The 13,561-nt window shown below is 39.3% G+C and overlaps 1 protein-coding gene across 1 annotated transcript; it reads right to left on the reverse strand.

Moving 5' to 3' along the window:
- Positions 1-2,983: 2,983 nt before the first annotated feature.
- On the reverse strand, positions 2,984-9,578 carry LOC101318737 (butyrophilin-like protein 1). The gene is made up of 9 exons (XM_004324958.3): positions 9,497-9,578; positions 8,231-8,581; positions 7,360-7,641; positions 7,018-7,218; positions 6,422-6,442; positions 6,305-6,331; positions 6,094-6,120; positions 4,219-4,245; positions 2,984-3,507 (listed from the first exon to the last, which is right to left on the reverse strand). The coding sequence occupies exons 1-9, from the start codon at positions 9,576-9,578 to the stop codon at positions 2,984-2,986; spliced, it is 1,542 nt and encodes a 513-aa protein (XP_004325006.3).
- Between the last annotated feature and the right edge of the window lie 3,983 nt (positions 9,579-13,561).

Genomic DNA, 13,561 nt, shown 5'->3' on the forward strand with positions numbered 1-13,561 from the left:
TTTATTGTTTCTTCACTATTTATTGAAAAGGCTATTCTTTTCCTATCAAATGGATGAAGTGATTTTTTGATGCTTGTCAAAAATCAGTTGACCATAAAATTATGAGCTTATCCTGGACTCTCAGTAAATTCCATTGACTTATTTGTTTATCCTTATGCCAGAACCACACTGTATTGATCACTGCAGCTTTGTAGTAAGTTTTGAAATGGAGAGATGAGAGTTTTCCAACTTTGTTCTTCATCAAACCATCTTGAGATGGTTTTGGCTTTTCTGGGTCCCTTGAACTTTCATCTGAACTTTATAATCAGATTGTCTATTTCTTCAAAAAATTTGTTTGGCATTTTGACAAAGATTGCATTGAATCTGTAGGTCACTTTGGATAGCATTATCATCTTAAAAATATTAAGTTTTCCAATCCATGCACACAGAATATCTTTCCATTTATCTATGTCTTTGTTAATTTCTTCCAACATATTTTGTAATTTTCAATTTGTAATCTTACACTTCCTTGATTATATTTATTCCTAAGTATTTTATTATTTTGATGCTGCTATAACTAAAACTTTTTCTTAATTTTATCTTTGGATTGTTCATTGCTAGTGCGTAGAAATACAACTGAATTTTGTGTGTTGATCTTAAACTTTGCTGAATTTCTTTATTATCTCTAATAGTATGTGTGAGTGGGGATGTGTGAGTGCATACTGTATGTATTGTCTGTATAAGAGGCTTTGAGTCTATAAATGATGTAGACTTCAGGAAGCTTTTTCATGTGCCAGGAGCTGCTCTGTAGTCCTTCCAGGTGCATAAGGCACAGGTAATATCTGTCACTGTAAAAGGATACTTCTGAATATATTCAGCTTAACAAGATGCATGTTCAATTTCAACTTAAGGAATTTAAAGAATTCTTATATTTAATAAATACATTATCTAGACTCCGCAGTTTTTATGAGGCCTCAATTGATGACCATAGATATTTTCCATATATTTTAAAATGTAACAATGTTTCAACATGTGGTTGTGAGATTGTAAAACTTTAATTCTTGTTCACCTTAATGGGATGCCTTCCTAGCCTCTAGAACTGTGAGAAATAAATTTACACTGTTTACAAACCACTGAGTCTATGGCGGTTTTTGTTATAGCAGTCTGAACAGACTAAGAGTGATTTTTTTTCTTTCTTTCTTTTTTTTTTTTTTTTTTTTTTTTTTTGGTGTGGCTTGTGGGATCTTATTCTCACAACCAGAAGTCGAACCTGGGCACCATGCAGTGAGAGCACGGAGTCCTAACCACTGGACCACCAGGGAATTGCCCTAAGAGTGATATTTGGATCTTGAGTTTATAATGATCAAATTTAGAATATACTTTAGACTCTCATTTTCTCAAATCTTTTTTCTGTCCATACACCTCTCTCTTCAAGGTCTCTAATTACTTTTGTTTTAGGCCCTTTAAAGTTTTTCATCAAATCAGTGATACTCTTCATTTTTAAAATTTTTTTTGTGTACATTTCATTTTAGATAGTTTGAATTAATGTCTTCAAGTTCACTAACCATTTATTTATGCAATGACTAATCTACCATTAATCATATCCAGTGAAATTTTCATCTCACACATTGTACTTTTCATTTCTAGAAGTTCAATTTGGGTCTTTCTTTTAAATGTATATCTCTAGTGAATTGTTTGAACATATTTTAAACTATTTGGAATACAGTTATAACTTCTGTTTTAACATGTCTATAAATTTGAATACCTGTACCAGTTCCATGTCAATTTTAACGTATTGATTTTCTGTTCATTATATGTTGTATTTTCTTGCTTCTTTCCTTGCCTGGTAATTTTTGATTGAATGTCAGACAGTGTGATTTTTTTATCCTGTTGAGCTTTTCTCTGGAAAGAATTTAAGATACTTGTAAACAATTTGGTCCATTAGAATCTTGCTTTTGAATTTGTTCATCAATATTGGATCAATATTTAGTCTAGTGCTAATTATTCCCCATTACTAGGGAAAGATTTTTGTGGGTACTCTACACAGTGTCCACTGCATTTACAAGGTTTTCTAGTCTGGGTGGTAGGATGACATTCCCTTCTCACCCTTGTTTAAGTATTAGTTACTGTTTCCTCTAATCATTTCATTTTAACGCAATAGATAGTTTTGATTGGGGGGAGAGGAAGGGCCTTTCCTTACCTTTGCTGGTGGACATACTTAGAATTCCCCAGAATACAAAGCAGTCATTCTCCTTATTAACATCTTAAGCAAAGCAATCACCTTTCTCTCTCATCATTCAGTAGGATAAATACCTCAATTTGCTCTCAGTTGATTCTGGTTTTCCCAGACCTCCATCATGTTCACATCACCACATTAGTTAGAATTGGATTGTGATTGATATTTATTTTTTTCTTTCTCAAATTATCCTTGCATTTAAGATATAGTTTAGCTTGTTATCAAATTACAGTTTAACTTTTCTACTTCAACATTTGAAAATAGAACTCTTTTGTCATTTTTATTCAGTGTTGAGAAATGTGAGGAAGTGTATTTAATTTTTATTCCTTGAGCAGTGCTACTAAAGTGTGATCCTCAGACCAGTGCATATTTATAAAACCTTTCTTACTAGTTCTTTATGAAACAAATACAGAAATATAGTATTACAAAACTTTAGAGCAAATTAACAGAAAACATTAGTTATATTTTATCTAATAATAAAATTACCACTTGTATGTCTGTTTTTAACTCACTTCATTATTTCCAGTAATTTATTCAGAAAAGTATGTCTGTGATATATAATGCAAGAAACATTTACAACAATAACCAAAAGAAAAAAAAAGATTCTTCTCTGTAGATTATTTGAGAAACACTGCCTGATGTGGTTAGAAACTATGGTCATGCAGTTTCATGGAGCCTTAAGCCAAGAGGCCTCATAATCAGTGGTCCTAGGGCTTACAGAGAATGGGCTACTATCTTCATGGTTTATAGGTTCTTCTTCTAGGTCACTTAATATTGTACAGATGGGGAGAGCTCCATGGATTTAAGTTTGAAGTAAGGATAGAGTGACTCAGAGAAGTTGGCCTGGGTGAAAGAGAAGATGTGGGTTCTGTCAGTCATGTTATAGAAAGAAATGTCACTATCCTCATAATCCAAGAAAATCACAATCTTTCGTGGACACTTTTCTATCAGGAGAGGCTCTTCCAGGAAAATTTCTGGGGGAGAACAGGTGAGAGCCCTGTATTCACGTCCCTTCTTCTCTAAGACGCTGAACTTCTTCTTTTGTAGATGGCTGAGTAACCCACTCCTCTCTGTGGGCTTCTCATAAATGCCTAGAGTCCACTCATCAGTGTCCTCAATGTCCACCTCCCAGTAATGTCTCCCTGAAGTGAATTCTTTCTGACCAAGTTTGATAAGGTTGCCGTCTCCTTGCTTATTACATAATAATACCCGTGTTTCCTCTCTGATGTTCTCTTCTCTCTCTGGGTCAGAATTGTCCTGATGAAAGTTTTCATGATTTAGAGTCACAAGAGCTGGAAGAAAAAAAAAGGAAAGGAAAAGGCCAACATTGTATATTTCAGAAAACTGTTTCCCCTGTAACTGTTTTGTTACAAGGGAAACCTTAACAAAACAGAGCAAATGTGTAAGGAGTAGGGATAGAATGCATCCCCTCTGAACATGTGTGTTGGGGGAGGTGGTGCTGGGAGGCGGCTGATGTGCTCTCATCTTGAGTTCTAGGCTACTTATCTTATCCTATCTATGCAGTTATATAGGTCAGTGTCTTGGCAGAATGCCAGAGTGAGCAGGTGACTTGAAGTGTTTATTGGAGAATGGTGTTCTTTCCGTGTCCTCTGCAAATTAGACCTATGTTCCTCAATTAGTAACAGGATCCAAGTGAGCTGACCTCTCTACAAAGAACAACTGAATTGCTATTTTGAGCACTTCTTACTTAGTTTGGGGTCTCCTCAGCTGAGGGGCTATCTTAATTTCTGTTTTAGAACCAAGTGGACCCCATAGATGAGGAAGCTGTGCCAATATATTGAAAATGGAATCACGACCAGAGTAGATAAGCCTAGCAGCAATTTTCAGTTCAGGCTAATATTTAATGATTTTGATGTTTCTTCCCTCTCTTTACCAGAACAATAGTGCCCCTGTCTTTTCAGTGAGGAGATGATGTTAGGAAAGAAAAGTGGGGTCTCAGAGGGCAGGTTGGAAGGGAGCCAAAAAGATAAAGAACAACTTACCAGGTTGGAACTGTTCCTTCCTCCAGTCTGAAAAAGAGCAATACAAGTTGAAACTGGGACGGAAGCATACCCAGGGAATGAAAAGGAGGTAAGGTGCTTCCTTCCCTGACTCATCACCTTCTCTTGTCAACATTCTCACCTCCTCTAAACCCCTCAAGCTCTGGTAGTATCCAGAAACTACAGGACAAATAGTATGCTTTCTGCGCTCTGTCTCACACTAGAAACTATCACATATTTCAGCCCGAAGCTGGGGTGTATTCTCCAGTCTGAGCCAGGTTTGGAGACCCCTGGAGCACGGTCTAATGCTCTACATGTCCCTCTACTATGCTCTCAAGACCTTTATGGACCTCCTCACTATGAGAGCTATAAACTGTATTTTTAAATTTAATTTAATTTTATTCTATTCCATTTTATTTATAGTTTTTCTAGCCTGTGATCTCCTCAGAGTAGAGTTTAAGCTTATGACTAAGGCATTTAAATGGGCCATTATTGCTTTGACCCAGATTGTAATCAGATTGCTTATATTTTTCTCCAGGGACAGATTCCTCATGAGAAATAGAATTGCTTCTGCCTGTGGCCACTTCTCTTATGACAGGACTTGTGATTTTATTTAAAGATTGGGTATTCTCATAAAGTCTTGGGACAATAGGCAGATAAGGACATATCCATAATTCTTGATTGGAGCAGCACTGTGGTCTCTCACTAAACTGCGCTCCTGTCAGAAGTGTAGCACTCAGATGCATAGAATCTATGAATATATGAGTCAAGGAGGACATCTGAGATCATGTATTCCAGTCTTTTTGTCTTAGAGATAAGGACACTGAGCTCAAAAAAGAGAAAAGAACCTGATTTCTCAGCTGTAATTGGTAGAGTTGGAACTAAAAGTCAAAAGTCATTCTTAGTACTTTGTTCACTCCTTTGGAAACACGGGATTATTTTTCAGTATCTCATGAAAGAAAACTCAACAGAAACTGCTTAATCAACTTTAATCCGTGGGAGGACCTCCTCTTATCAAAGCACTTATCAGGCTGTGTGTAGTTGCCTGGTTCCTGGCTTACTTCCCCCAATGGACTTTGTTTCACAGGGTTAGAGTATAATAGTTTGTACCACCAACATCTAGCACAATGTCTGGCATATAAAACTTGCACAGATACATATTCAAGAAATGACCTGGTGTGCTTTTGAGGTCCAACTCTATATTACACACACACACACACACACACACACACACACACACACACAAGTTATAAACCCACAGAATACATGGACAAATTTTAGAAGGTATAAATATAGCCAATTTCCCCACCACCAGATAAACATATTTTTGCAAATCATATTCAAATATTTTTAAAAGTTGTTTTTCAACTTTTTTACACATAAACCTTCTCCCTATATATTGAATTTTACTTTTTTATTTCAAATAGGTAAAATAAGTGAAATCATAGTTAATATATTTTTCCAAATATAAAATATAATACATTTCCTGCTCTTTTAAACTTTATTTGTAGAATAGAAGTGCTGATATAATATAGTCTTTATTGTTCCCAAATCTCTCTTTATTCATCAAAATCACTCTGAGTTCTGTCCCTTTCTTCTTCATAGTGGATGAGCTAACAATTCTTGCTGAGTCCTACCCTAGCCATGTGGTGGGACTGACCAGGCAGCCATTACTTCTCCTTCATCATTAGCTCTGGAAGACAACTGATTATTTGAGCCTCCAAATACAAAATACTACAGAGTGATACCAAATAAATTTTCACAACTTTCAAGTGTGTGTGTGTGTGTGTGTGTGTGTGTGTGTGTGTTTATGACTCTGCTTATTATGCTCAGAATACCAGAGGCACTTGGCAAGACTAGGTCCATAGAGTTACGTACCAGGATATAGCAAGGCCTTCTTCCAATCTAAAACAGAAAAAATAGAGGTAAGACAAGATGAGACATTAATCTGGGGCCTTGAATTTTTCTTCCTTCCCCTTATTTCTCTTCCACTAATCATCATTCAATCCTTTAGTCTTTTCCTCTAAGGATAGGGAGCTGAGAACCTGTTGGTCATCAGGACATCAATTGACATGACAGAGTCTCTTACCTTCATTGTATAATGCCTTTCGACTTTCTGAAAGAAACAACATTCAATGAGAGACCCAGAACAGGTGTGAAAAGGGGAACAACTTCTACACAGGGCATGAGAAGAAACAAGACTCACCAAGCTCTGCCTCGAGGTTCACTGGAAGAGGAGGAGATATAAAATCCATGAAACTGGGTTTTAGCTGCTCCTAAGTTTGGTGAGTAGCTAAATGAATTCAATTTGACCTTCTCTTAAGGGTCCCATAGTTAAGTAGGTGAGAAAGATTGGCAAACATATTTGTCAAATGTAAAAGGACGGGCACTAAGAAACGTTAACATGGGAAGTATCATGGGGTCACACAGGAAGGAGAGCCCATGCTTCATAGGAGTTTAAGATTTCTTAGGTGTTTCTAAAGCCTATTCTTGAAGGACAAAAAGGAAGAGAAGTTAAGGGAAGACATTTCCACAAAGAGAAACAGGTTGAGGCACAGTGGTGTGAAAAGGCATGGTGTGGGTTGAGCCGCAATTTGGAGGCTTCGTGACCACTGCCCACAGACCTCCTAACTTCCCACATGATTTTCTCCTTTCCATAGGACTCCCAGCTCTGTAGAATTCTTGGTACCCTGCGTTTTCCTTGGGATCCTTCAGTAATCTTTTATTTCCCCATCCACCCTACACAACCTGTATCTGCAGCTTTTCCATGAACCTCTGATTTGACCTGCTGCCCTGATTTACTTTTGACTCTAAGTGCCACTTGTTTTTCTCTCTTCATCTCCTCTGTGTTATGAGATTCTTCCTGCCTTTTCTTTACTTCTCTCTCTTTGGCTTTATGTTCTCTCCAGCCAGTGTAGCTGATCCCGATGAGGAGAAGCACCAGCAAAGGGAGCGTCCCAGCCAGGGCTGTCTTCCACGGAGACGTCCTGGGGAAGAAGGGCTCTGACACAGGCATGTGGAGACACAGTGAGAGACTGACCTGGAGGAAGCCCTGCCCTCTCTTCAAGGCTCCCTTCAGCCTTCCTTCACTCTTACTTGCCCTTAATGCACCCAACTCTGCCTTGGAGTTTGTGCCGTACTGACCTGGGAGGAAGATGGCTGACACTTTCTCCTGGCCAGAGAAGGGGTTCTGGATGGAGCAGGTCACATTGTCCAGAGAGCTGTCCGTGACCACAAGCGATGCCTCCACATAGAACAGCCCATCTCCATCTTGGGTCTGAGACTCAGAGAGGGATGGTAGCTTCACTCCCACCATGTTGCTCCACTGCACCCTGGGTTTTGGGAACCAGCCACCTGAGGAGCACAGAACTCGGATCCCACGATCCTCAGGCCCCATCATGTAAACGTGAGGGGCAGAGCCCAAGCCTGAGGAGAGAAGACATGTGCCTGAGGGCTGTGGTCCTCGGGATTCAGGAGTCCCTGAGGCTGAAGGTGTAACTGCCTTTCACTAGGCTGATGAGCAAACTGAAGCTCAGAATTCAAAACTGCTCATGGCCAAAGTTAGGCTTACCTGTGATTCAGTTTTTAAATCAACTTAATGCTTTTGCACTTTACTTGGACTGAGAGAGCTTTGGGATCATTCCAAGAAGAAAAAAGAACAGGGACAATGAAAGTTAGAAGAAAGGAGTTTAATTCTACAAGTTGTCTCTCTCTCCTGATTGGGTCAAAAATATTTGAAGGCCTCAGTACCTATCTGAATTAATACTAGTTAATTAATTTTTGTGATCTTTTGGATACTAATATATCTTCAGAAGGATTGCCTCCTTTATTGTTTAAAAGCAGAGTACATAGTCTTATCCTCACTGTACAGTTTAGGAAATTGACATTCTACAAGGCAAAATATTATATAAACATATGGAAGATCATAAGAAATGCCAAGTTAGGAATCCATATGTTCTCACCCTTCCCTTTGCTTTACACCATGACACATACATTCTGTGCTCAGTTAACTTACCTATCACACGCAGCTCCACAATGGCTTCTTGGGAGATGTGACCATCCTTAAAATGACACCGATATTGGCCATCATCAGAGGCACGGATGTGTTGGATCAGCAGGGCCACCGCGCCTTTGTCAATGGAGTCCCCCACCAACTCTGTCCTGCCACGGTACTCCAGCATTTGCTCCCCTCCTTGTTCCTGTCCATTCTGGTACACAAGCACTGTGGAGGAGAGCTGGGCTCGGTACCACCGGATCTGCATGTGGGCTGCACTCTGCTCAGGAGACAGCTGGCAGGGCAGACTGGCATCTGCCCCTAGCAGGACCATGATGGGCTGAGCTGGTCCCTTCACAGAAAACCCAGACACTGCATGAAAATTAAAGACAAATTGGGGGAATGAATGGGGGTGGGGGGCAGGATGAGATGGTAGACCCCCCTGCATTCTTTATGTAGGGACCCAAATGTATTTCTCTCTTATTTGTGTTATTTTTTGACCTCAAATTAAAGAGACAATAACAGAAAATGCCATTATCGTGACTTCATAGCTGGTTCTCTTCAAACCTGGAGTCTGAAAACTTCATCTTGAGGGGACCTTTTATTTTATGAAGAAAGGACTTATGTCCCAGAAAGAATAGATGGGTTGTCCAAGATCATAAGCAGATAGAGCTTAGGGATCCTGAGTCCAAATTCTTTGTACTCAGACTTGGGTTTTCTTGACAGTGAAAACATTACAAAGTATGGGAGTTTTATGGTTTTTTGTTTTGTTTTTTGTGGTACGCAGGCCTCTCACTGTTGTGGCCTCTCCCATTGCGGAGCACAAGCTCCAGACACACAGGCTCAGTGGCCATGGCTCACGGGCCCAGCCGCTCCGTGGCATGTGGGATCTTCCCGGACCGGGGCACAAACCCGTGTCCCCTGCATCGGCAGGCCGACTCTCAACTACTGCGCCACCAGGGAAGCCCTACAAAGTATGTTTTAACAAACAGTTACATCAAATTTAAACAGGCTAAAATCAGTAGTACGCAATAAAGACTTAGATAAATATTATAGCTATGAGTTTTGCGAGGTCTGCTCAAAGGATTAAGATGTGTTGATGTGAAGGAGATCACTCCCACCCTTCACCCGACCCTTCAAGCCTTCTGTTAGCAGCAGACACAGCCACAGTTTCCCCCAGAAATAACTCGTTTGAGAAGATGCAGAGTTGGGACTGATGGACCCATTATATGAAAAGAACCACTGAAAACACACCTACAAATAAAAAGTATGAGGGAGAACACTGACCTGGGGAGCACCACGTGGACACCTGGAGAAGGAGAAGAGTGGGGAGAAAGCCAGCAGGAAGGAAGCTGGGAAAACCCGCCATCTTCTTCAGAGCAGAAAGTGGAGCAGGTGGAAGCACAAAATGTTCACTCTGACAATGAGGTACTCTGTTGGAGAAGGTGCTGAGAAGCTAGCCGAGTGGAAGTTCTTGGAAAACAAAAATCCCGTGTTCAAAGACATACTTTTATACACAGGTTTTTGGCTATTTTCCCTCACAGACCTTGAGAAAAACACCACCAATGCCCACCCGTTCCCAATGGGTTTTGTTTTCTTCCCTCCTTCTTCTTCTTCTTTTTTTTTTTTTTCCTGAAAACTGGTTCCCCAGCAGGTGTAGAAAACTGTAAACTGTTCTCTTGTGTCCTGTGGGCTCCCTTGCTTATCTACAGATTCATCTGCTCACCGGGGCTCTCTTGAAACTGAAAACCCTGAGTTCAATGTTGAGAGATGAAGTCAGACACAAAATTTGTCCACTCCACTCAGCCAGACTATTTCCCCGCTTCATTCATTCATTCATTCATTCATACATTTATTTATTTTGACTGCAAATACTCTTGTGGCTTAACTTCTGAAAGGGAAGGGAATTTTGTCACCACATGACTCAGAGCTCAAGCCCTTCTTTTTCCAGTACCCACATGTCCCACAGACACACCTGCACATCACCATATGTTTCTCTCTCACCATCCAGATTGAGCCAAGGGGGGCTGCTGGAAGCTCCTGGAACCTACAAGACCTGGCACCTACAAGACCCAGCTCCAGAGAAAATTTGCACCTGGTTGTTCTTGAGGTCAGCCTCCAACGGTGTGGCTTCAGGGACTGGAAACAGCTGGTTTCTAACCCATCCCTGGATTAGGAAAATATTGTTAGGAAGGAGGAAAAACAGGGTTGCCAATAGGCACTGGCATTTGAATGCCTCGCCTGGAATAGGTTTAACGAGAGAGTCACAGCCTGCCTGCAGCTCTTTTACTTACTTTGAAAGTGGAAGTAATAAAGGTCACCCCAGGGGACTTTGGACTGGGCTGAGCTATAGAATGATAGGAACTCTAAAGTTGCTTTGGTCAAAAATGCTCAGTGTAGCTCACCCCCCACCACCTGCAAAGGACTGAAATGACATTATTTGGGGAGAGGGAGTCATCTTCCTGTATACTACTCAGTTCGGCCGGTAATCCAAATGTCCATCTAACAAAGCTAGCTGATTTAGAGGATAAGCCCAGGAGAAGCATGCTTACTCTCACCACACCATGATTGATATTGGAAGCCACGTGCAGAGCTGCACAGGGGGAAATAAGAGGTTGAAAATGGAGGGCTCTCTGCTCCAAGAATAGGTCTGTATTTCCAAAAACCTTAGGGCTCCCCAAAGTAGAATAGATATAACTACACAGTTTTACCGTGCTAGATACAGAATGCTCACATGGCATTTTCTTTCCATTTCACACTCTTTCCAAGTTTGATTCATGTTTCTTCATGTCACACAAGGTTTACAGATAATCAGAGACACAAATAGCAATTGCACAAATATTAGTATGTAAGTCCCTAACTGTCTGGCTAAATGAATACCAAGATCCTAAACAAATATTTTCTAGAGACAATGAGGTACATTTGCCTTTTTAAGAAATCAAATGTCTTGAGATATAATTTGCATGCAATGGAATGCATGGTTTTAAAACATGCATTTGAATGAGATTTCACAAACGCTTACACTCATGTAACCACCACCTCCATCAAACTGTGGAATTTTTTTGTCTCTTGAAAATTTTCCTCATGTCCATTGTCCATCAATCCATTCCAGGGGGTGGAAAAACAGTATTCTGATATAAATCATGATAGCTTAATCTTGCCTATTCTAAAACTTCAACAAAAATGAAGTCATACAGTATGTATGCTTTTGTGCTTGGCTTCTTTGGCTAAACAAAATGTATTTTGGGATTCAACCACGTTGTGTGTATCAGTACATTAACATTTTTTATATTGTTGCATAATATTACATTGTTTGAATATAGGACCATATATTCTTTTTTTTTAACATCTTTATTGGAGTATAATTGCTTTACAATGGTATGTTAGTTTCAGCTTCACAACAAAATGAACCAGTTATATATATACATATATTCCCATATCTCTTCCAGGACCATATATTCTTCCGCAGTTCTCTTCGGGGCTGTCTCCCCACCTCATGCATGACCTCTCTTTCCACTCAAATTCTTTCCCACCAAGCTGGGCAACCCTCCTCCGTAAGGCCATCCTGTCTCATTTGGGGTCTGACACATACCGTATGGTTAGGGTCTGAAATATTGAGGAATGGGAAGGGAAAACTGAAGGAGAGAAGGAATGGGCTGAAGACATGACTTGCTTTTTTTGTTTACTTTGAAATGTATATATTTGTGTGTGTATTCTATCTCAAACTGTAAGTATTCTATTCACAAAATAAATTTGAAAAATTTATATACATACTTATATATTTTTCCCAATAATAGATAATTGTTTGCGTAAAATCAGTTAACCTGTGGAGAATATTTTGAGGAATTTCGTTGAGTACATACCAGTGTTTGTGTGAGAGAGAAAAGTGAAGAGGGAGCAAGAGAGAACTACAAGATATTATTGATTTCAAAGAGCAGTTTTTAAAACAGTGTAAACAGTATGATCTTGTTTGCAAAAAATAGGATAGACATCAAAATCACAGAAAAATAATGATATGGTATTCCTTTTTTTTTGGAAAGTACTTTTTTTTAAAAAATTTAATTATTTTTATTTATTTGTGGCTGTGTTGGGTCTTCGTTGCTGCACATGGGCGCTACTCTTCATTGCGGTGCACGAGCTTCTCATTGTGGTGGTTTCTTTTGTTGTGAAGCATGGGCTCTAGGCATGCAGGCTACTACTGAGTTGTGGCACGCAGGCTCAGTAGTTGTGGCCCGTGGGCTCTAGAGCGTAGGCTTGGTAGTTGTGACACACGGGCTTAGTTGCTCCGTGGCATGTGGGATCTTCCCGGACCAGGGATCGAACCCGTGTCCCCTGCATTGGCAGGCAGATTCTTAACCACTGTGCCACCAGGGAAGTCCAGGGTATTTATTTCTGAGTGGTGCAAATATGAGTGTTTCTATCTATTATTTTTGCTTATCTCTAATTTTCAGATTTCTCTAACATAAAAAGGTAAAGAATAGTGTGTGTATATGAAGATTTTTAATACAAATATGAAGTATATTAGGAAGGATTCCTTCATAGGAGATACAGGATTGAAGAAATAATCAGCATTCTTGGGAATGAAAAATTGGCTTAAAGTAGAAAACAAATGGAAATGTCAAATATCAGAGTAGACACTCCTGAAGGTCAAAATATTGGGTTAGGAAAATGGAGTTACTACATGGTACTTTAAATCAAAGAGATTTTAAAAATTAGGAAATATAAGTTAAGCAAATAGATCCAGAACTTCAACATTCACCTAGAACACTTTCCAAAATGGAAAGGAGATTAGGGGTAAGAATCAGAAGGAAGGGTACTTCACAAAAAGTTGGAGTATTGCAAAAAAAAAAAGAGTCATATATACATGAATTCTTATAAAGTTTTAGAGCTCCAAACAAACAACTAAACAAAAACCAAAAACCTCAAAGCTTCCAGAGTCCAGAAAAATGTGTTATGTACAAAAGAAAAAAATCAGATTCCATCATACATCTGTCATTCAATATTAATTACTAGAAAACAATTGAAATTAGTCTTTATTTTTGTCGACAAAAATTCAACTAACAATCAAGTTAAGCAAAAAAGGTGGAATTTTATTTGAGCCAAACTAAGGATTATAACTTAGAAGACAGATTCAGAAGCTCTGAGAACTGTTCCACCTGTTAGAAGTTGAAGGCACAGTCACACATATTTTTGAGACAAAGGATCACACATATTTTTGAGACATACTGACATTTTACATAAAAGTTCACCAAAGATACATAGTCCAGGTAAGCATGTACAAAGCAAGCAGAGAGTCTCCATGATCGCCTACAGAGTAGGGAAAGAATGCTATTCTTTTAGGAAGTTACATTG

Source organism: Tursiops truncatus, chromosome 10, assembly GCF_011762595.2.
Source record: "Tursiops truncatus isolate mTurTru1 chromosome 10, mTurTru1.mat.Y, whole genome shotgun sequence".
NCBI classification, from domain to species: domain Eukaryota; kingdom Metazoa; phylum Chordata; class Mammalia; order Artiodactyla; family Delphinidae; genus Tursiops; species Tursiops truncatus.